Genomic DNA, 23,531 nt, shown 5'->3' with positions numbered 1-23,531 from the left:
CACCCAGGGTGCCTCTAAAATCGGTAGACTTTGAAACTAAAAGAAAAATCTTCAGATTTTATATCCTGTGGTTTTTGAGAATAATTTCTTATGCAAATTATTTTCATGGGAGAAGGCTATAATTATTTTTCTTCTATTTAATAGTTCAAAATATTTTTCACAAACTCCTTTATGCAATAGTTTCCTTCCAGGTGGACTTCCCCACTTCAAATGGGAAAATGTAGCACTATGTCTGTGAGAGGGGGATCAGAGTTAGAAAGCACCCAAAATAATTCTGCTTTGCATTTGCCTGCTGTGCAACACCTTAACATACATTATCATGTTCCAGTCCCATTCATTCTAGATGAATGGCTCAGGCCTTATAGCTCATCTTACTAGTGAAGAGATTGAACCCAGAGGAAGGGTTTGTGCTGTTTTGCTTGGGATAGAAGTGTGTGTATTGGAGGGGAGATTGTGTTCTTATAAGAGCATCCAATCAGAGAGTAAGGGGTGTATTTTTCCTGCCATGTTTCAATTATTTAAGCTTCACCTCTCACATTAGACCCCTACAAAATTCTACAAGGGATTCTCTCTCTGAGATTTTGGTCTCTTCCCTCACAGCTCTTAGGCAGATGGTGGTGGGAAGACGGGGTGGGTGTGGGTCTCCACGGAATACCCTACAATGTAGCCTAGAGCGCCTAGTTCTCTCTCTACTTAGAGAGTGAAAATACATTTCCTCTTCTCGATAAGCTTTTGAGGGTGAAAAGCAAAGGGATCGATGAGAAGAAAAAATCATTTAAAAAGGACTATCTGACCTTCTTGTAGCAACGTTATGTAGCCTTTTATAAAAAATAATGACAGTCCCCAACTTCTCATGGTTTGACTTCAAGTCTTTTGACTTTGTGATGGTGTGAAAACCATGTGCATTCAGTAGAAACCATACTTCAAACTTTAAATTTGGATCTTTTTCTGGGCTAGTGATATATGGTAGGACACTCTCTCATGATGCTGGGCAGGAGGCCACAGCTCCCAGGCAGCCCCACAAACAGGAAGGTCAACAGTCAATATACTCACAGTGACTCTAGACCCATCCATTTGGGTTTTTTTTATTTGTTTGACTTTCAGTATAGTAGTCAGTAAATTACATGAGATCTTCAATATTTTATTGTAAAATAGGCTTTTTTTAGATGATTTTGCCCATTTGTAGGCTAACAGAAGTGTTCTGAGCACGTTCAAGGTAAGCTAATCTATGATGTTTGATGGTTAGGTGAATTAAATGTATTTTCAACCTAGGATATTTTCAACTTAGGATGGGTTTCTCAGGACATAACCCCATTGTACGTCAAGGAATATCTGTAATATAGGTAAAACAGCCTAAAGGGTCATTTTGAATTTGTTCTTATGATAATCCCCAACCATCAGTAATAATATTCTACTTTAGAAGTCAGTTTGTTACTCAGCCAACAAATATTTATTAAGGGTCCACTGTGTGTCAGGCTCTATGGATGAATAATGAATGACTATTTGGTGAATAAGATACTGATTTTTCCCTCAAGGAACTCACATTCTAGAAAGAAAAGAAAATAAATTGGTAAAGAAATTAGTAAAGATCATTCAAGGCTGAAAAGCTGCATCTCATGGGGGTATTTTCATTTTGTGCTGAGCCGGAGCACATTTTGAGCCTCCTAACACCCAAATGGAGATGAAAGACTCTTCCACAGATGTGCACCTGCAGCTCTACCATGACTCTAGCCAAAACAATGTCAAAAGTGCGATATAGTACTCATAGCTAAATGTTTACAGTTTCACATGAGAAAGTCATAACCACATGCTTCTTTATTTTTATTCTAGGAATCTTGGAAAATCAGGACTCAGAGTTTCTTGTTTGGGTCTTGGTAAGTACCAGGGGATCATGTGGGGGTGGACTGGGAGGTCAGAGACTGGGGGGAACACCAAGGGAGTGTTTGGGGTTAGGCTGAGACCCAGTAGGGTGAAGAGAGGCTTCCTGACCCACTTCTCCTTCTGAGCTTTTCCTGCCCAACACAGACTTCTCCCTCTCTAAGCTCAAAGAGCCACTGTGCTCATGATGCCTTATGGGGCCCACCAAGCAGAAATAAATCCAATATTAAGGCATACCTTAGAGGAAATTTCTGTGTTACTCATGTGTAGAAATGCAAAGAACCTCACTGTATGCATCTTACAGTCACCTGTAGCTTCATCTGAATTTTTTTCTATCCTTATTTTCCCTTGGCTGAATTTACTCACTTATTTTTCTACACTGTTGTGTATTTTATGTACTTTTTATATACTTTTATAACGTACCTTAAATACTCTCGGGACAAAATAATATATATATATGTATATAAAAATTATATATAACATATCACTTATAAATATATATAATATGATTTATAATATAAATATTTATAAATATATAAATTTATATATATAAATAATATACATAAATTATTTTCCCCAGAAAATGTAAATATTTCAAGAAGACTAAGTAGAGATGGCAATGGTAACAGCATGACGATGAGTCTGAAACGGTAAAATCTGAGTGTGAGACTTGAGGAGGTGTAAGGCTTCCAGATCTTCCCCAGATATGGGGAAGAGCAGCCTTGGTGTTCGGACCCTTCAGCACCATGAGAATTCCTGTAACCTAAGAAAGTCTAGACCATGATGGTAGCTGAGGTAATGATGAGAAGTGGTCAGATTATGGCTCTATTTTGAAGATAGAGCCTGGCAGGTTCTTTGATTCTGTGTGTAAGGGAGGCCAAAAGAGGCAAAGCTGTTGGGGGGAGGGTTGCCTTAACAGCAGAAAGGATGGAATTGCCAGTAAATGAGATGCAGAAGAAGGAAGAAAGAGAGATTAGGAAGGGGGAGATGAGATTGATTTGTGGATGTATTAAGTTTCAGAGACTTGTTAGATATCCAAGACAAAAAGGTCAAATAGGTACATGGATAGATGAGTCTAGACTTTAGAAGAGAGATGTAGGCTAGGTCCATGATCACTGGAGAGTCCTCAACATGTAGATGCTATTTAAGCCACAAGAGTGGATGAGCATTATGGGAGCGAGTATAGATAAAAAACAGGAGTGCATGGTCTCAGACCTGGCAAATCCAACATTCAGAAATCAGGAAAATGAGCAAGAGCCAATAAAGAAGACTGAGAAGAAGCAGTCAGTGTGCTAGGCGGAGAAGCAGGAGAATGTGGAGTCCTAGAATCGAGGTGAAGAAAGTATTTAATAGAAAGATGGAATGACCAACCCTATTAAATGCAGCTCATAGGTCAAGCAAGATAAGGATCAAGAATTGATCATAGAGCAGCAGGGAGGTCACTGATCACTTTGAAAAGATCAGTTTTGAGGGGTGAAGAGTTCATGCATGAGTGGGCTCAAGAGAGCACATTGGGTTCAAGAGAATAGCTGGTGGCTACTCTTTAGATGACTATTTCTATGAAAGGAAGAAGAGAATGAAGGGGCAGCTAGATAGGAGGCACAGTCAGAGAGGGTGTTTTACACATGGAAGAAATGACAGCATATCTATACATCTGCTGATGAGGAAATCCTTTTGAGAGAGGGGAAAAAACGATGTAGGAGAAGACAGAAAAATACCTAGAATGATTTCCCCGAGGACACAAGAAGACAGTAGCATGAAAACCGCCAGGGTACATGGGCTTCGAGCTGTTAGGTGGTGGGATCTCATAGAAGTTCTCTTCTCTTGCTTCTGTATTCTGGGTGGAAATCAGAAGCAAGGTCCTCAGCTGTTAGTGAGGATGGGAAGAAAGTGCTGAAAGCTGGATGAGAAAGAGGACATCCAGGAGAGCAGAAGACTAAACAGACCGAGGGATGCATCACAGTAGCCAGACAGCCATTCTGGATCTGCTCGAGATTCATGCTAATAAATTGAAAGTAAGGCCAACTCCATAGCTGGGTGTTTTTCCTGCAGCCGTGTTCAGCTGTGCAGATGGGACTTTTCAAGGGCATATGATGGAAACAAAAGCCAAGAAACTGAGAGTTCAGGGAAAGAGGGGATTGTAGTGGTGGACCTCAGAGTTTAAACTGAGCAAAGAGGAAAATGAGGACCAGAGCCAGGAAAATGAGCCGTGAGTAAAATGAGGAGTTCGAGGGGCAGTGGCAAATGGGGAGGCTTGATGAATGGTGCAAGCAGAGGGACCGAAGGATTGTTGGAACGAGAGAGGTAGAGACAATAAATTGGAAGGATAGAAAGTGGAAGTTAGCAAAGGGAATACCTGAGGTTATGGGCATTCGGTGTTGGGTAGTGACAAATCTAAGGTGTGTCCCTTGGAAGAAGGTAGCTGAGGTTGTGTTGAAGACAAGATCAGTTGAGAGGAGGAGGCCAAGAAACTGAGTCACTGAAATCACTAAAAAGTATGACAAAACTAATATTGAAGGGGCACCTGGGACGGCTCAGTCAGTTGAGTGGCTGACTCTTGATCTCGGCTCATGATCTCAGGATCCTGCGATTGAGCCCACATGGGCTCCGCACTCAGCAGGGAGTCTGCTTCTCCCTCTTCCTCTGCCCCTCCCCCTGCTCATGCTTGCTCTCTCTTGCTCTCTCTCTCATAGAAATAAAATCTTTTTAAAAGGCCTAATACTGAAGAGAGAGACAGTGAGCCAGAGCTAAAATTTTCAAAGCATGAGAGAGAATGAGTAGGGGGTGGTTAAGTGACTGTAACGTGGGGGCCTGGGGATGCGGGAGTCAGAGCAGTGGTCAGGCCCTGGGGAGGATGCAGGAGGAGGACTTCTTGGCTCCGGTTGAATGAAAGTGTGGCGACCAGGGAAGGGACAGTAGTGAATGAATAAAAGGTATATGCAACTAATTCTGCCTCCTTTCACTGTATTTCAAAGATATGGAAGGCTATTGATGCCCAAGTTTTTCTGATTCTAACGATATAATTTGGGAGGTGAAGGTGGTCTTTGTTCACCGTAAGTCTAAGGGAATTTGACATTTGCTTAATTTAGGACTCTGGTCTGGTTACCATTTACCTGTATTTGAAAGACTCTGGAAGTTCATTATCAGAGATAGTCTGGCCTTAGTTTTTTCGAGAATGTGCTGTATGGCAAATAATTATTCACAATTTATTATTGCAAGAAATTGCTTATAAATATGAATTAAGAAACAGAGTACAGGCAGCTGAGTGGTATAGTTGGTTAAGCGTCGGACTCTCGGTTTCAGCTCAGGTCGTGATCTCAGTTGTGAGATCGAGCCCTGATTGAGCTCCATGCTCAGTGCAGTCTGCCTGAGGTTCTCTCTCCGTCTGCCCCTTCACTTATGCTGTCTAAAATAAATAAATAAATCCTAAACATTTTTTAAAGAACTAGAGTAATTTATGAAAATTAAGAAATATAGTGAAAAACCATAGTATCTATGGCAGAAAATAATTTACTCAAAAGTATATAGAAAACTCAGGTAAAACTATAAAAACTTAAAACTAAAAACTTCAGGTGTCTATGAAGTCCTGCATGTAAATGAGTCTCCAGAGGTCGGACTGTGGTCTTTTAAAAACCCAGTGTGTGTTTGCTGTAAGTATTTGGTGAACCTTGAAACGAAACTTTGATTCAGAGGTAGCAAGTCCTGATGCGACCTTCACATTTTTCTGGGAGCCTGAACACTTGTGATGAGACATTGTGTGAAAAATAAGAAGAAACAAAGAAAATTCATGGGGTTGACTGACTTCATTCAAAACCGGTAACAAAGCTTGGTTGCATAAGCATCTTTTGAGAACTTTTCTGAGCTGCCTCTGCAAGCCAGAGGAAACAAAACACATGATAGGAAGGAAGGATGCACCAGGCTTAGATCACCCAGCAGGCTCTGCGGACCTCGGCTCTCACATCCAGGTGGAGCCCTGTGTACTGCTGCGGGCTTAGGATGTCCGCTCAGTTATAGCCCACGTTCAACTAAGGATTTGGAAATTAAGTATTAAGTGCACCAAGCAGTCACACCATTACAGATGTCTTTTATTGAAATGCTTGGAAAAAAAAATACTCGAGAGGTCACAGCTAAAGCTAATAATCCCGACTTTCTGCCCTACCAGCCCAGGACAGACTGAGAACTTCCTGCCCTGCCAAGTTTCCTTTTGCTAAACTAAGAGCATGTGTAAATGGGAGCAGAGAGGTGGAAACACTTAAGGATAAACCGAAGATACTTCTGAAGGAACATGGCTCTGCCAACTAGCAAAAGGGGAGGGAGAAACTAGGTGGCCAAGAGCCCCTGGGGGTTGCTGAGGCTGGCCTGGCTTGGAAGTACCCTGGCTACTGCCAGCAAGCCCCGAAGTCCAAGAAACTTATGGGAAAGCAGCAAATCCACGAAAGAGTGACAAAATCCTCGACTGGGATGTGGGATCATCTGAGACGGGAAGAGTAGTGTTTCTGTATTCAACCCTTTGTCCCTTGGTTCGTTCTCAGCGAGCGTCTAGGAAGCCAGGCGTTTCGCTGGTTGCAGGGGAAACCGAGGTGAAAGCAGCCAGGATTCTGCTCTCACACTGTCCACGGAGTTGAGGGGTTAGGCATGTGGATGTGGAAACAGACACCAGAACGGAGACTACAGGGGGGACCAAGCTTGAGGAACGTCTCCTGAAGAACTCAGGACAACCTCACAGGGCAGGTACTGCGGGAGCCCAGAGACCCGACGGGAGTCATCAGATGGAGAAAGAGGGTGAAGGACTCACTCGAGACAGAGGCAGCACCGTGAGGGAGACCCCAAGGAGCAGGAGGCGCCTGGGGCATCCCGGGGTCCGTGTACAACACTGTGAACGCAGGGTGTCGAGGAGCCACGGGGCCTGCGCCTGGGAGGAGAGCAGGCCCGACTGGGAGAGACCCCCGTTGTGCGGCTGAAGCGTTCAGCTCACATCCGTGATTTCTCTCGGGTTCCTGCACGCCCGGAGGTCCCGGGCCAAGGGGTCACTTGGGGGGGGTGGGGGGTGTCGCAGACCCGGCTCACCTGCTTCACACCAGCGCCTCCCTTCCACCGCCGCAGGTTCTCTCAGAGGAGTTCGACTTTTTCTAAACACGAATGTAAATATAAAGGTTTTAAGTGTGTATCTTAATGTCAAATTTTAAAGTAAATTTATATTTTTAATGCAAATGTATTTTTTTTAATTAATTTATTTATTCATGAGAGAGAAAGAGAGAGAGGGGTGGAGACCCAGGCAGAGGGAGAAGCAGGCTCCACGCAGGGAGCCCGATGCGGGGCTCGATCCCGGGACCCCAGGATCACGCCCTGGGCTGCAGGCAGGTGCTAACCGGCTGGGCCCCCCGGGCTGCCCGCAAGCGTATTTCTATTTCTTAATGTAAAATGTAATCCATGACTTTACCTCGCGGAGCAGTTTGAGGTTCACGGCGAAGCAGAAAGCGTGGCTGGGCCCTCTTGTCCCACGTCCACACGGCTGCCCCCATCGGCGTCCCACCCCGAGAGGCACATTTGTTCCAGGCCGGCGGGGACCCGTCCTTGTCACCCAAGCCACAGGTTACGCGGGGTGTGTGTGTGACGCTTGGTGTCGTGTGGGCCGTGGCCTCGGACCGATGTGTAAGGCGCGTAGTCCTCACTGTGGTGTCGCACGGCTGCTCTCACCGCCCTGAGATCTCTGTGCCCCGCCTGTCCCCGCCGCCACGTGTCCCCGCAACCGCTGACTCTACGGGCCGCAGTGCTGGGAGTTCCAGAGGCGGCGGTGGAGACGTGACCCGGGGCGCAGCCTGGCCCAGCCTGGGCCGGGGGCTCCTCCACTCGCAGGGAGTGCCTCGTCTCCTCGTGTCTTTTAATGGCTTAATGGTTTTTTCTTTAGTGCTTCAGATTTCATTTTGAAAGGGGGGCGGGGGAAGCATCCTTCAGTCAAAAAAAGATATATATATAATATATATATATATCCAGAAATGTTTTCCAGACCGCGTGGCGCCTCCTGAGAAGCCTGAGGTGCCCGAGCCAGCAGGCCGCCGGGCAGCGTCGGGAAGGCGACGAGGGAGGGCTGGAGCCGGCGCAAAGGCCTGCAGGCAGGAGGCGGGTATCTGGGAGCACGGACCGGGCACCTGGCGGCCTGGGGGACAGCGGGGCCCCGCAGCGAGGATGCGGCTGCGGCCTCGGCAGGAAGGGACAGGAGGACCAGTAAGGGGAGCGGCTCAGGGCAGCGGGGGCCGAGGGCCGTGACCCGCTTCCGAGGTCTGGCGGCCGGGCCGGCACGTGCAGCAGGGACAGTGCAGCGGGGACAGCCCGAGCTCACCCCCCGGCCGCCTGCTGACAGGACTGGGCGACGGGCTGGCGACGGCCGCGCCCCTGGCACAGAGGCCCACTGTGCTTCCTGCGTCCCACGGCGCCCCCGGCGGAGCGCGGTGTCTGAGGAGCAGGGCGCTCGGCTCCGCGCACTGACTGGATGACAGGATAGGATCGTGGCTGAGGATCGTGGCTGAGGAACGGCGGAGGCCCAGGAAGGGACCGCCCGGATGCAGCTGAAGTCGGAAATGGTGAGGGGCCGGGGTCAGGCCGGCTCGGTGCACACGCAGTGACGGGGTGGGGCACAGAAAGGGTCCAACGAGGGGGCCTGGCCGCAGAGTGGACTAGGGACCGGGGCGCGAGCGCATACACCGCCCTGGACTCCGGCCTGGGGTGGGGCGCAGCTGGTCCCCCCGCAGGGAGAAGGGGCGTCTGCCCGCAGCGTCTCCCATTAAGAGCAGGAGGCCTGGGGGATCCCTGGGTGGCTCAGCGGTTTGGTGCCTGCCTTTGGCCCAGGGTACGACCCTGGAGTCCCGGGATCCAGTCCCGCATCGGGCTCCTGGCATGGAGCCTGCTTCTCCCTCCTCCTGCGTCTCTGCCTCTCTCTCTCTCTCTCTCTCTCTGTCTATCATGAATAAATAAATAAATAAATCTTTAAAAAAAAAAAGAGCAGGAGGCCTGATTCACGCCCCGGCAGGCAGGCGACACACCACGTGGCGTCGGCTCCTGCAGGCGTCTGAGACGCTGACCTCACCCTGCACTGTCCACTCTGGGGTATCCACGCTTCCCTCCAGATACCAGGTTTGCAAGGAAAAAGGCGTGTGGTGCTTGATTCAACGTGACCAGGCCACAGGGTACCTGCACGTTTAGTCAGAGGTGGTTCTGGGAGCCTCCTGAGGGTGCTTTGGGATGGCGCTAACCTTTGAATCGGTGACCGAGCAGAGCAGGTGGCGGGTCCTCATTCCGCCAGCTGGAGGCCCGAGGAGTACCAAAAGGCGGACCCGCTTCAAATGCGAGGGACGTCCTTCTGCCTGCTTTGAGCTGGGACATCAGACTTTTTTTTGACTTTTAGACTTGAACAGAAATATTTTTTTCTCTGCTCTCGAGCCTTCTGGCTTTCGGCCTACAACTCAAGCCATGGGCTCTCCTGGTTCTCAGGCCCTCAGACTCGGACTGAGTCTACATGTCAGTTCTCTTGGGTCTCCAGCTTGCAGGTGGCAGAGCTCGGGACCTCTTAGCCTTCCCGATGCCGTGAGCCAATTCCTTATACTAAATCTCCTTATAGAAGCATATATTTACACACACAACAAACTTATGTATAAATACAGATGTTATATATTTTAAAATATGTATTATAGTTAACTATAAAATATATAAACATTTAATATAAAGATATATAATAATCGTATTTCAAAAAAATTTCACATCCTGTTTCTCCAGAGAACCCAGACTAACCAAAGCATTTTGCTAGATCTTTAAGAGCTCACATGGGTGAATGTGGCAGCCGAGCAGCCAGAGAGTTCTAGGAAGTGACACACGAAACAGGGAGATACGGGGGAGCACAGATGAAGGGCTGTGTGGTCACATGCTCACTTCCCAGCTGAGCACACACACAGCCTCATCTAGAATACCATTACCCCAAAGGGGGTGTGGGCTGTTCTCTGGTCAGCAGGGGCATTCTGTGCAGTGCTACCAGACAGGGTTTAGTCGGGGTGTAAGGAGGAAGAGGAGGAGGAACACCCCAGGCCTCCGGGCCCTGTTTTACATACGCCTTGAGGCTGGGACTCCTGGCCCAGCAGACCGCCTCTACCAGCCAGGCTGTCGTCTTCAGGCAGCCTATTCACACCTCATTCTTGAAGAAGTCCTAGAGTTAGATATTTAACACCTTGGAGAGCCTACGCTGGGTCTCTAAAGAGGTGTTCCTTCTCGGCTCTGGCAGCGCATCAGAATTACCTGCGGTGCTTTTAAAAATGTAGGTAACTGGGGGCACCTGGGCGGCCCAGTCGGTGAAGCGTCCGACTCCTGACTTTGGCTCAGGTCGTGCTCTCAGGGCTGTGAGACTGAGCCCTGTATTGGGTTCCAAGCTCAAAGAGGAGTCTGCTTGGGGTTCATTCCCTCTCCTTCTCCCTCTGCCCCTGCCCACTCACCTCCCAAATAAATAAATCTTTAAAAAATAAAAAAAATAACAATGCAGGTAACCAGGCTCTACCCAGACCTCTTGAGAAGCTCCCAAGGCCCACTCCAAGTACAGGCGTTTTGTGTGTGTGTGTGTTTTTTTTTTTTTTTTTAAGATTTTATTTATTTATTTATTCATGAAAGACTGAGAGACAGAGAGAGAGAGCGCGCCAGAGACAAAGGCAGAGGGAGAAGCAGGCTCCATGCACCGGGAGCCCAATGTGGGATTCGATCCCGGGTCTCCAGGATCGCGCCCTGGGCCAAAGGCAGGCACTAAACCGCTGCGCCACCCAGGGATCCCGTGTATGTTTTTTTTTAAAGAACTATTTATTTATTCATGATAGAGAGACGCAGAGACACAGGCAGAGGGAGAAGCAGGCTCCATGCTGGGAGCCCGACGTGGGACTCGATCCCAGCACTCCGGGATCACACCCTGGGCCAAAGGCAGGTGCCAAACTGCTGAGCCACCCAGGGACCCCTAAGTGCAGGTGTTTTTATGGTGCAAGGCTGCACTGATGATCCCGAGGTGGTTATGGGGTTGGAAGCCATTGCCCCAGCCAGGTGGAAGGGGACAGACTTGTAAGGACTGATCCCGGGGAGCCAGCACCCATGATCCCCCCTGCTAGCCCCTGGAGCTGGCTGAGGCATCGCCACCTGGACCGCAGGCTCCAGGAGGAAAGTCTGCGGAGCTGAGGCCTGGCCTCAGGGGTTCTCTGGAGAGCTCCTGGGGCAAGCCGGCCGGCGGGATCGCTTCTCCTTCCATTCAGCCCCCGCCCCCTGGCCTGGTCTTGCTCCGTGGCCTTCCCTAATCAAGGGAAGCTTCCAGAGCACAGGCAGTAATCGTAAGAATAAACTGTGTGGGCTTCTCTTTAATGTGTTGCGTATGTGCAGAATGTACTCCTGGCTCGCCTCCCTCTGCCTTAGAGATGCTCTCACTGAATTAAATATTTTGACACTGGGAGAACATGACATTAAATATCTAACACGGGTGATAGTATTTTTGCGACACCCTCTGCGAGCCTCGGTCTTGGGCCCAGGTCGGTGGCAGCTAGTGCTTCACCTGCTCTCCCACGGTCTCTACCAAGGCCTCTGAGACGTTTGAGAGACGTTGTAAAGCCCAATTCCTTCCCTTAGGCTCCCAGTTCCTCTGCATGATGCGGGGTATCTTAAGAACCGAAATACCCCCGAAATGTAAATACTGCGTGAATATTAAACATATAAACTAGGGACTTTTAGGCTGGGTCACGTCTCCTGGGACAGCCACCTTGGATGATCGCCACGGAGGCCCGGATGCGGGCGGGGGCTGCGCGGGACGGCCCAGCTCCCCGGCACCGGGCGCCTCCTCCCGGGCGCCTGCCCGCTGCGCTGCCCCTCGGCCTGACCCGACAGGCGTCGCCCGCTCGGCCGCCGCCCGTCCTCCTAACTGCGGCGGGAGCCCGGAGGCCGCGCGTCCTGAGAGGCCCCGACGCGGCTCCGTGTGTGACCGCTGCTCCCACGCCACCGCCGGGCCCAGGCCGAGGGCCCAGCACAGCGGCCGCGCTCCTCAGCTGCTCCCTGGGAGGGCCGCCCCGCGCCTCAGGCCGCCCTCGGGCCGCCTCAGACCACTCGGCCGCCTCAAGCCACACACCCCCGCCCCCGCAGGCCCCCTCAGCTCCCCTCAGGCCGCTCGGCCTCCTCAGCCCACCCCCCCTCGGGCCGCCTCAGGACGCTCGGATTCCTCAAGCCCCCACCCCCTCAGCTCTCCTCAGGCCGCTCGGCCGCCTCGGCCTCCCTCAGCCTCCCTCAGGCCCCCTCAGGCCGCGTCAGGCTGCTCCTCCGCCTCAGCCCCCCTCAGGTTTCCTCAGGCCCCCTCAGGCCCCGTCAGTCCACCCGGCCGCCTCAGCCCCCCTCAGGTCTCCTCAGCCCCCCTCAGGTCTCCTCAGGCCCCCTTAGGCCCCGTCAGGCCGCTCGACCGCCTCAGCCCCCACTCAGCTCTCCTCAGGCCGCTCGGCCGCCTCAGGTCTCCTCAGCCTCCCTCAGGCCCCCTCAGGCCCCGTCAGTCCACCCGGCCGCCTCAGCCCCCCTCAGGTCTCCTCAGCCCCCCTCAGGTCTCCTCAGGCCCCCTTAGGCCCCGTCAGGCCGCTCGACCGCCTCAGCCCCCACTCAGCTCTCCTCAGGCCGCTCGGCCGCCTCAGGTCTCCTCAGCCTCCCTCAGGCCCCCTCAGGCCCCGTCAGTCCACCCGGCCGCCTCAGCCCCCCTCAGGTCTCCTCAGGCTGCTCCGCCGCCTCAGCCCCCCTCAGGTCTCCTCAGGGCGCTCGGCCGCCTCAGGCCCCCTCAATCCCCCTCAGGCCCCGTCAGAGTGCTCCGCCGCCTCAGGCCCCGTCAGGCCGCCCGGCCGCCTCAAGCCCCTCAGCTCCCCCTCAGCCCCCCTCAGCCCCCGCCGGGCCGCCTCAAGCCCCCCCGCCCCGCGCGGCCCTGACAGGTGTGAGCAGCAGCCCCGGGGTCGCTGTCGCGCAGGCGGGCGCGTCGCAGCAGGAGGTGCCAGCCCCGAGCCGGGGGCTGCGGCAGGGCAGGGGCCCCAGGAACCGGCGCCGTGGGGAGGCCGGGCCCGGAACGCGCTTGTGGGGACGGGGTCAGTGGGCAGCCGGCTCCGGACGGCGGGATGAGCGGGCTGCGCACGGTGGACGGCCCGGAGGCCCCGCCGCGCGCCGGAGCGTGTGCTCTGCGACCGGGAGGCGCTGGGCCGGGCGCGTTTCCGGAAGCTCGCGGCGGCGGGCGGCGGCGGGGCAGGAGCGAGGGCAGGAGCGAGGGCAGGAGCGAGCGCACGACACGCGGACTCGCCGTCGCCGAAGGGTAAATGTACCGGTTCGTCGCCCTCCGCAGCCCCAGCGGGACGCCCGCGGCCCGGAGGCCTGACCCGTTGGCGACAGGGGGAGGAAGACACAGAAGGAAAGGTCTTTGAAGGCAAAACGCCAGGAAAATGACCCTGTAGAGGTGTCAGCGCACCGAGGTGCAAAGTTCTAGAGATTGGGTAAAAAGAAAAAAAAAAGGAGGGCTGGTTTCTCCATACGTTTCATTAAAGGCCAAAAAGAAATGGAAAATAAATAGGCGGATAAAAACCAGGCAAGTATGAACAAAAGGGAGCTGACGCGGCGTCGAACGCCTTCAGAGAACCAAGCGGAATCCGGGCAAAGACGAGCCGCGGGTGAGGAGGTCCCCGAGTTTACTTTGGAGCTTGCGACATCCAAGCTGTGCCAAGTGTCTGTAGCTCCTACACCAGTGGGACCCTAAGAAGCCCTGGCACCTCGGTCAGGTGGATCAGTGGCTGCCGTGTCAGCCTCCAGTCGCCCCACTGAGCCATATGAAGGAGACGGCGGATCCTCCGTTACCGCTGCCGGGGAGAGCGACACCGAGAATTGAAAATGTGTTCATGTTTGTCTTTGAAATGAATTTTTCAAATTTCTGTTTGAATATGGGTTCCATAGGCATGAAAACCTATTAAAGGGAAATCAAGAGTTGTCTAGACTTAATAACATATGCAAGAATGGCATAATGACCTAGTAGCCCGTCCCTGCCCAGGCTTCCGGTAAGCTTTCAGATCTCCATATTGAATTAATCTTTGTACACGGCGCCAGTGGGGAAAATTCTGCCTTGACCCCATCAGACTGATGTGTCTCACTTGCACCCTGCTCCATCAGGATTGGTGGCCCTTGTCGTCTTGTCCCAGAAAACAAGACTGCTGATGCTTTTTCTTTTTTCTTATTCCACCCGTTTTTTATTTCCACTAAGCTATTTTTGCTACAGTCATTTACTGCCACTGGGATTTTTTGCACAAGGTTAATAGTACTAATAAAATGAAGGGCAAAGCACAAAAGAGAGAATCTTGAAAGAATAGTCTGTAACCCTTTGTTTGATGAGGGCTAAAAACCCTGCAGGACATTCCAGTCTCGAGTTTGGGATCAAGGCCACCTTCAACCTTTGTTGAGTTGTTCTTCACTCTCTGGGTCCAGCCTTGATGTCATACTGGGCCCATGTTGTAGAGGGATCGAGTCCATTCCAATGAGTCCCCGACTGCTGCCTGGACTAGTTGTCGTCTCTGGTGGCCATTATAGTCACATAGGAGTTTTTAAAAAAATATATATGCCTGGGCTCTTCCTCAGACCAACTAAATCAGACTGACTGAAGAGGAGCAGGGCATCAGCTCCCCAGTGGTCCTATTAATTGGACTAGAGTTGAGGATCACTGGCCTGGACAAAGCTCCAAACTCTGCTTCTGAACAGTTGAGGCAGCCCCAGCTCACTGCCCAACGTTTTTGCTCATCAGGTGGCTGCACTTAACATGGACGCTTTTAGTGTGTCTGGTGTTTTTCATTTAGCTTTGGTCCCCAATTAAAATTCAGAATTTTGTGGCATTTTTGGAATATTTTAGCCTCTTCACCTTTCTCCCTGGGTCACTTCAGAAAAATCCAAAGTAAATTATAAACTTTCCCCAGCTTTGTTAAGAAGGGTATACTGTTAGAATTGATACATCCTAATTTTGGCTTTGGCATTCACTGCAGTCTCTGGAAAAGTCATTTATCTTCTTATGGAATTTCTGGTGCTTCAAATATTATCTCTTTGGAAGATGAGTAGGAAAGTAACATTTAGTGAGCATCTGTTGTATGCGTAGCACTGTGCTAGACACTGGATATATGCTGTTGAAATCATTAGGCGCGTGGGCTGTGAAGCCAGAATGCCTGGGCTCACATCCTGGCTCAAATATTCCAGCAAATAAACTCAAATCACAGAGTGGTCATGAGTTTCAAGTGACATAATGTCTATAAAGTATGTAGCACAGTGCCTGGCATGATAGGAGTTCTCAAAAAGCACTGGCTGGCTTTGTCATCTCACCGAGTTCTCACAGCAATCCTGGAGTAGGTATTATCATTCGTTGTAGAGACGAGTGAAGTCTCCAAGCTGAATCTATTTATCCATGGACATACTCAATCTCAGGTGTAACTGAGAGGACATGAGAGCACCTACCCTTTAGGATTGTTGAAAAATTAGAGAAATCGTTTCAGGACCTAAGAGAGAGTTGACCTGCAAACTTGAGCTCTGATCTCAGTACAGGAGGGACAGTTATAAATAAGATGGATCTTTCCCTATCCTTGTGGAGCGTGGGCAGCGATCTCCACCTGACCTTCAGGAACCATGAGGCACTGTATTCATCAGATCTTTTGGTGGCACATTCTTCACCAAGATGATGTATTCTTCCCTAGTTAGTAGACAGTTCTAGTCCTTCATAGTGAGTAGTCCCTAAGGTTCTTAACTAATCACAAAATGACCAAAGATGGAAAGTCACCATGGAGATATTTTTGCTCCCCCAGCAGTTTCTTCTTCTGGGAATACTCTCCATATTTCCTGAAACCAGAGCCCCTGGTGCTGCAGGAAGAGTAGCAAGACTATCAGTGCTTAAGAAGGCAAATGCAAGTGTTATCCTACCATAATGGTTCAGACCCATGCCAACCTCCAGCCTGCTTCTGGAATGTTCTCTCATATACATACCAGAGCAGTGGTTATTGGATACCCAGACTACTAACTCACAAAGGCCATAGCTGGAATCTGATTTGTTTCCAAGCAAGGAATTAATGAAAAAATGATAGCAGGCAATAAAAAAGTTTAATGAACATTACTTCTACACTGATCATTTCTTGTCCACTGTTCTTGGATTCGTTAGGTAGTAAAACACTTAACAAGCTCCTCCTATGTGCCGAGTTTTATATGGTCTCTGGGGAGACAGATTATGCTAGTTTTGAAAATGTTAGTAGTTTTGAAAAATGTCTCAAGAAGGTCTGTCTTCTGTGTTTGAGAATATTCAAAAATGTTGTTGACAGAAAAGATTACTTTTGTATTCTTTGGTATCTCTGGTTACCTAAATTTCTGGACGACTTTTCATACAGTATCTTAGGAAACTTCCTTCCATTCCTGTAAAATTGGGACTATGCGGCTATACTGCCATCACCTCAAAGCCAAAGCCTGGCTGGGAACATCAGTGTCCAGATCAGGCTTCTCCCATACTTTTTTATAGTATTGTATGAAAAGCCATTTCAGAGGAGAATGACTCTCTGTAGAATTTGGATTAAATGGGATCTTGTAAGACTATAAATATAGCAACATGCTTTTGATTTAGTATTGCTTCATTTTTCTTCTTTAACATAAATTTCTATACATAACTTCTGAAAAAGGAAGATCTCTGCCACTTAGAAAATAAGTGCATTTAAAAACTTCCATGCACAGTTCTATGGGAGATGCAAAAATACCCCATCCACTTGATACAGCTACAAATTTTTCATTAAGAAAAGGATGTTATAGGTTGAAGGAAAAAAAGACAGTAACCATCAGGCATAGGTAAAATAAGCTAATTTTTATGTATATCCATAAATCTATGAAACTGTGTTGAGTGTAACCAGGTTGGGGACTTTTTAATCTTTAAAATTTTCCTAAGTTACCCCTTACATATTTCCTCAAGTTTTAATTTCTCAACATTTCAAAACTTAGTAAAAAAAAAAATAAGTCGGTCATTTTGTATTCCTACTTTCATTAGGAAGTAGGGATATTAAATATTAATTAAAATAATTAAAATATTAAATATTAACATTTAATACTATAAAATCAAGCTCAGAGTCCAAGTAAAATTTGAAGACTGTCATAAAATATTTTTCATTCTTTATTACGATGTATTACCCTCATCTTATTTTCACTAAAAGTTTCTTTGCCTCACCATGGAATTAAATTTATTTTCTAGCATATCCTGATAGTCCTATGAACACACCTCACGGTTTTTATGTACAGATACACCAGAGTTATTCAAAACTTACTGTTGGGGAGGACAAGAACTCACTAACTATCAAGGAAATATATCCCTAAGATAAAGATTTTATGTGAACTTTTTAGAAGTAAAACATAAAGGAGGCCACAACTTTCAGACTTCTTGACAGCAGTGTTTTTTAGAGAGTTCTCATTCATAGTAACTTCTGTGGAAAGGCAAAAAATAAATTAAAATAATAGAGATAAATATAGATACAGATGACATATCTATATGCCTACATCTACATGTAGGCATAGAACTCTTTATATTCTAGAGTTCTCATTCATAGTAACTTCTGTGGAAAGAAAAAGATAAATCCAAAAAAATAGTTATGTATCTCTGTATATATAACATTAATATATATAATCTATATTAAAATAATTTGTTTAAAATAAAAAATGTAACTGCCATTTAGCCGTGGTGTCCCATAGTAGAAATCTAATTAGATTTTTAAAAAATAAATTAGATAATTAATCTAATTTTATTAGATTTTTTTATTTTTTTATTTTTTTATTTTTTTTTTTTAGATTTTTTTTATTAATTTCACCTATAGTAACTACTCTGTATATCTCTTAGAGGACTTATTCCAAAGAATAAAATGAATAAGGTATATGAATGATGCATGGTGGTTATAAGTTCCCTGGAAACTTCACCGGAAGAAGTCTTTTCATGTAATTATCAATATGAGAAAATATGAGGAATTTTAACCAAGAAACTTAATATAGAATACTAACAAAATACAAACACTGCCTCTTTTTCATGTTCAAGAAGGAGGAAGAGCTATAATTTATTGAAATCCTTGTTTATGAATGGATTTCCCAGTGAAGTAATGATTTTTTTTTTTAAATGCTTCTGGTTATAAAAATTATAATATTCACTTCAATAGTGTGGGCACAAAAAACATACTGGAAAAAAACTCACCTAAGAATCTTCTTGGCTTTAACTTTTAATAGGCTCAAGGTGTTAAATCAATCAATTTGGGAGTCATATCTAGGTAAGGAAATTTAAGGAGCTTAAGCTATGGATTTATTTTTAACTTAATTTTATTTAAATTCGATTAAGATATAGTGTATTATTAGTTTCAGAGGTAGAATTCAGTGATTCATCAGTTGTATATAATACCCAGTGCTGGGATCCCTGGGTGGCGCAGCGGTTTGGCGCCTGCCTTTGGCCCAGGGCGCGATCCTGGAGACCCGGGATCGAATCCCACATCGGGCTCCCGGTGCATGGAGCCTGCTTCTCCCTCTGCCTATGTCTCTGCCTCTCTCTCTCTCTCTCTGTGACTATCATAAATAAATAAAAAAATTAAAAAAAAATACCCAGTGCTCATTACATCACATGCCCTCCTTAATGTCCATCACCAGTTACTCCATTTGCCCAGCCCCCTCCCCTCCAGCAACCCTCAGTTTGTTTCCTATGATAAAGAGTCTCTTATGGAAAAAAAAAAAAAAAAAGTCTCTTATGGTTTATCTCCCTCTCCGATTTCATCTTTATTTTTCCTTCCCTTCCTCTACACTCCTTTGTTTTGTTTCTTAAATATATGAGTGAGGTCATATGATAGTTGTCTTTCTCTGATTGACTTATTTCACTTAGCATAATACCCTCTAGTTCTATCCACATTGTAAACAGCAAGATTTAATTTTTTTGATGGCTGAGTAATATTCCATTATATATATATAACTTCTTTATCCATTCATCTGTCAGTGGACATGTGGGCTCTTTCCATAGTTTGGCTACTGTGAACACTGCTGCTATAAACATTGGGGTGCAGGTGCCTCTCTGGATGATTACATTTGTATGTTTGGGGTAAATACCTAGTAATTCAATTGCTGGATCATAAGGTAGCTCTATTTTTAACTTTTTGAGGCACCTCAATAGTGTTTTCTTACTATGTATCACTCAGACATCTAAATGTGGGGAGTGGGTCATTGTTTCCTGATGGAAGATGTAGGGCAGTGAAATTTCATTCCTATGTTTATTCACAACAGCCCATTAAGTAATGTAAACCCCACAGTTCAGCCTTATAACGCAAAGCTGCCTCTTCTAAACTTCATGCCCCAATCCTGCATCCAATACTTCCACCGCTACATTCTTGTTTTTAAACTTTTACTGATCAGATTCATGGAGAAACTAAAACAAAATGGTTCCAGGCAGATTTGCCTTATAACAAATCTTAGAGTGGACCTAGCAGTATCCCTTCACACTGAAGTACATAAAACTTTAAATCAAAGAAAGAAGGAAAATATCAAATATTTGTACATTCTTAATAAGGATCATGAAGAACCTAATGTCAGTTCCAGCCATTTAACCCTCACAACTTCAAGGCTACACATAGGCTTTAAGAGAAGCCCCAGGGTTCAACTTTTCATAGGTTTTTCTGGGAAGTCCAACCTGGCCCTAGTCTAAGACCAGCTCCCCTTTGCCACTGCTTTGCCTGCCGGTACACCCTGCCCCAGAATTCCTTCAACCACAGGCACACCTCATTATTGCCTGGCCCTTAGCCTTGGCTCTAAGGTTCATAAGGCTTTGAGAGCTTAAAGCCCAGAAAGGTTCTGTGTGTGAGGGCTTATAGGAAAACAAGTTAAAACTTGTCCTCGGGTTGAGTTGAGAAAACGTGGGACCATGTAGGTGGCTCAGAAGACTGGGGGCACGTGTATGCCATTCTTCACAGATGTGGCAATTTGGGGGCAGAAACTGGTGTAAAACTTATAAGGAAGGTTCAGTGGAGGAGGCATTTGGCAGAGTAAAGAACCTTGGTTGTTTTATGAAAGCGGGGTATTATTACAAGAATTTAGAGCACACACTATACGTACCACTTGTCTGGAACAGAATAGAGGGACCTTGGGGGGAGGCATCACTACCAGAAAGCAGCATGGGGCTGGGAGAAACCATGGCATTGGACACCCCACAACTAACCAACTGTGGAAAGATACTTCCCTACCACTCTGCTTCCTCATCTATAAAATATGGAGATTCTTCAGATCTTACAGAGTTGCCTATAAATGGGAATACTACTTGCACTTTACCTGCCTGAAAGCCCACTTTTCTTCCACATGGCCTTTACCACTTCCTTACCTACTTTCAGTGCTATTTCAAGCTCATTTATTAAAGTGCAGGTGTGAAAGCACCCCCTCAACCTCCCGCTTTCCCCAGAGCTGGAGTGGTATTACTGGTTCTTGCAAGAAGAGGTAATCAAAAAAGAAAAGGCTAAGTTGTTATCATATTTGTTAACTTGGGCCAGATGCTCATTAGCAATACACTAGAAGCCAAAAATGAAAAACCAGGCTGCAGCTTGGATCCAAAAATAAGGGCCAGGCTCTGTGGAAAACATCAACAGATGCAAAACCAGAACAAGGAAGAACGTTTTGTCTGCGCCATTGGAACAAGACAGGATCTTGAGCCATATCCCAGGCACACAGACACAGATCAGTATTTAGTTGATCTGTAGCAGCCACACAGGTATAAAGAAAAGGAGGACATACTAAAATCTCACCATGGGAAGAGTCTAGAACTGTGGTCCTCATCCCTGGCTGCAATTGGAATTATCTCAGCACCTTTTACAAATTCTGATGCCAAGATCCTGTCCCCAGAGATTCTGATTTAACTGATCTAGTGATGGGCCATTAAAGGCCACCATTTAAAGCTCCCCAGGCAATGCAAATGTGCAGCCAGAACTGAAAACCACTCATCCAGGGTAGTGAGTGAGGGAAGCAACCAACATGCTGTACGTGTTCTTGGGTTAGAGACCCCCTTCTTACTAGGGCTAGAATGTCCATGGTTTTAAAATGTTTATTTATGGATTCAACAAATGGATTATTAAGTACATACTGTATGCAGGCTCCACTTCAGTGGCTAGGATTAAAAAATTAAACTTCGTCCTTGCCCTCAGGACAATTGATGGGAAAGTCCTATGAGAAAATAAATTAGCTAGGTACAAAAGCAATGTTGTCAGTACAGTAAGACTGGTTTGTTCAAAGTGGCAGGAGAAGAGTGAATGGGGTGATGACTTCTCCCCTCAAAATCCAACCACAGAATCATAAAATCATAAAGATGAAGGAAGCTTGAAGTTCCAAATTTTGTGTGTAAGGAAACTAGAAATCAAGAGGTTGGAACGGGACCTAAGATACTAAAATACTCATTCTGACTCATCAAGGGAAGTGTTATGGAACTGTGTCCCGCAGCACTGAATTCTGAGGCTAGATACTGAACAATAAGTGGGATTTCCCAGGGACAAGGACATGAGAAAAGGTTCCATTCCCAGAAGACTCAGCCCAAAGCTCACACAGGAAAGTGCACGCTGGGTAAGGCCCTGGACCTGATCTCAGGTGATAGCTAATAGCTTAGTCCCCCCTCCTCCATATCAGTCTTGGACTCACATGGTTTCTTGCTTTCCAATGTGGTTTGGGGGGATGCACCTATGTCCAACTCCACCCCTCTCTAGGAATAATTCTATACAAATGAGATAGTGAACACATTAGTTTTGCCCAGTGAGTTGTCTAATGTCAATGAGATCTGGGGTTTGAATCTTGAACCGTAAACTTTCAGTGATGTAACAGATTAGTAACTCTACACACTTCTACAGTAAATACCCTTTGACCATTTGGCCAGCCTTGACTACCTAGAGTTGACATGTGCTCTACTTGCAAAACAAGAATTGTTAAATCCACAATGAAATGTGTTGAACTAGTTCTCCATTCTCCCCTTCCTTTGACCTTGCTGTTGTCCTTAAAGTCTCACCTTCTCTCATACTCCACATCCTTTTAATCTGCAAATCCTATAGGCTCTCCTTCAAAAAGTATCCAAAATTCAAGTACTTCTCACCATCCTCACTACTACAATCTGAAACCAAACCACTGTCCTATCTCACCTGTATTATCACAACAGCCTCCTAATTGGTGCTCGGTGTTTCAGACTCAGACTAATGACCCTACATGATTTGTTCTCTGACTCCTTGGACCTCACTTTTTCTTCTTTGCCCACATGGGCCTCCTCATTGACCCTGAACATGCAACAAGCCCCGCTCCACATAGTTCACCCTGAAATTGGAATACTCTTCCTCCAGGTGGCTGCATGGTGAGCTCTTCTACTTTCTTTGGATCTTTTCTCAAAAGCCACTGTCTTTGTGAACTTCATCTGGCCACCCTATCTAAAATCTCAACGCTCACTCCCTGACATTTCATATACCCTAGCCCTGCCTTATAAAAATGACTCTAACATTCATCAGTAAGCACTATGTACTTTATATTTTACTTACAAAATTAACATTCATAAATAAGTATTGTATATTTAATTTTTCTTATTATTTTATTTTTCCTTATAAATCTCCAGAAATAATTTTTAGTTTTGTTCAATGGTGTATTCTGGTAATTAAGTACATGGTATACTCAATTAATACTAGTTGAATGAAAGAGTACAGAAAAGTTACTGTAAATATATAATATCATATATATAAATATTAAATAGGTAATAAATATCACAATTGCATTAATCATTCCCTTCTTAATAGTTATTAAAGAAATCTCAAACCATAAGCAGGTCAAACTCCAATATATAAAAGAAAGTCACCAAATCTATAACCTTAAAATGTTCAAACCTAGTTTGAGGGACTTTGTACAATGTACCTGACTAGTACTTTTCAGAAATGTCAGGGTCATGAAAGACAAGGGAAGACTCAGGAACTGTCATGGATCCAAGGAGACTAAGGAGACATTATGACTAAATGCAATGTTGGATCCTGCACAGGATGCTGGGACAGAAAAAGACACTGAAATTCAGAAGGGACCTGCAATTTAGTTAACAGTACTGTACCAATGTTAATATCTTGCTTTTTAAAAAATATCCTGGTTTTGATTAACTGCACTATGATAATCTGGATGTTAAAGGGCCAGTGAGGTAGCTGACTTGAACGAACATTATTACATCTAAATGTCTAAATATCTCTTCATACTCAAACAAGGTTATTAAATGATAAACAACATATCTCCTGAATAACAAGAAGCAATCATCCTGTAAACCACCAACAAGGCAACTAAGTAACTGAGATAGTGGGGGAGGGGGAAGTGAGTGTGCACGCAGTGCGCACAGGCATGCATGTGCAAAGCAGTTTTCTTTTTTTACAGTTGAATCATTTTTCTATGCCATGGTAGCTTTATGCATTGGATACAAACAGATTTTCAAAGCATATGTCCCTTGGTGTATAAAAGAGTTTTATCAGAAGACAGTAACAATTCGACGTTCTCTTTCTACTCTGCTTTTGAAAGGCTAGAAATAACAAGTGTCAGTTGAGTAAAATTATCTTCTAAGTAACATCCCACTAATTTGA

At 46.4% G+C, this 23,531-nt stretch overlaps 1 protein-coding gene across 3 annotated transcripts in view; it reads left to right on the top strand.

Annotated features, from left to right (window-relative positions):
• Nucleotides 1-23,531, top strand: part of KCNAB1 (potassium voltage-gated channel subfamily A regulatory beta subunit 1) — a 359,776-nt gene that overhangs the window by 254,334 nt on the left and 81,911 nt on the right. For all 3 annotated transcript variants that reach the window (XM_077864604.1, XM_077864605.1, XM_077864606.1), the window contains one exon: nt 1,831-1,874. In XM_077864604.1, the coding sequence (XP_077720730.1) occupies nt 1,831-1,874 (44 nt within the window). The remainder of the gene's footprint in view (nt 1-1,830; nt 1,875-23,531) is intronic.

The sequence above is a fragment of the Canis aureus genome, chromosome 22 (assembly GCF_053574225.1).
Source record: "Canis aureus isolate CA01 chromosome 22, VMU_Caureus_v.1.0, whole genome shotgun sequence".
Lineage (NCBI taxonomy): Eukaryota > Metazoa > Chordata > Mammalia > Carnivora > Canidae > Canis > Canis aureus.
This window is presented reverse-complemented; position numbering and strand designations above follow the sequence as displayed.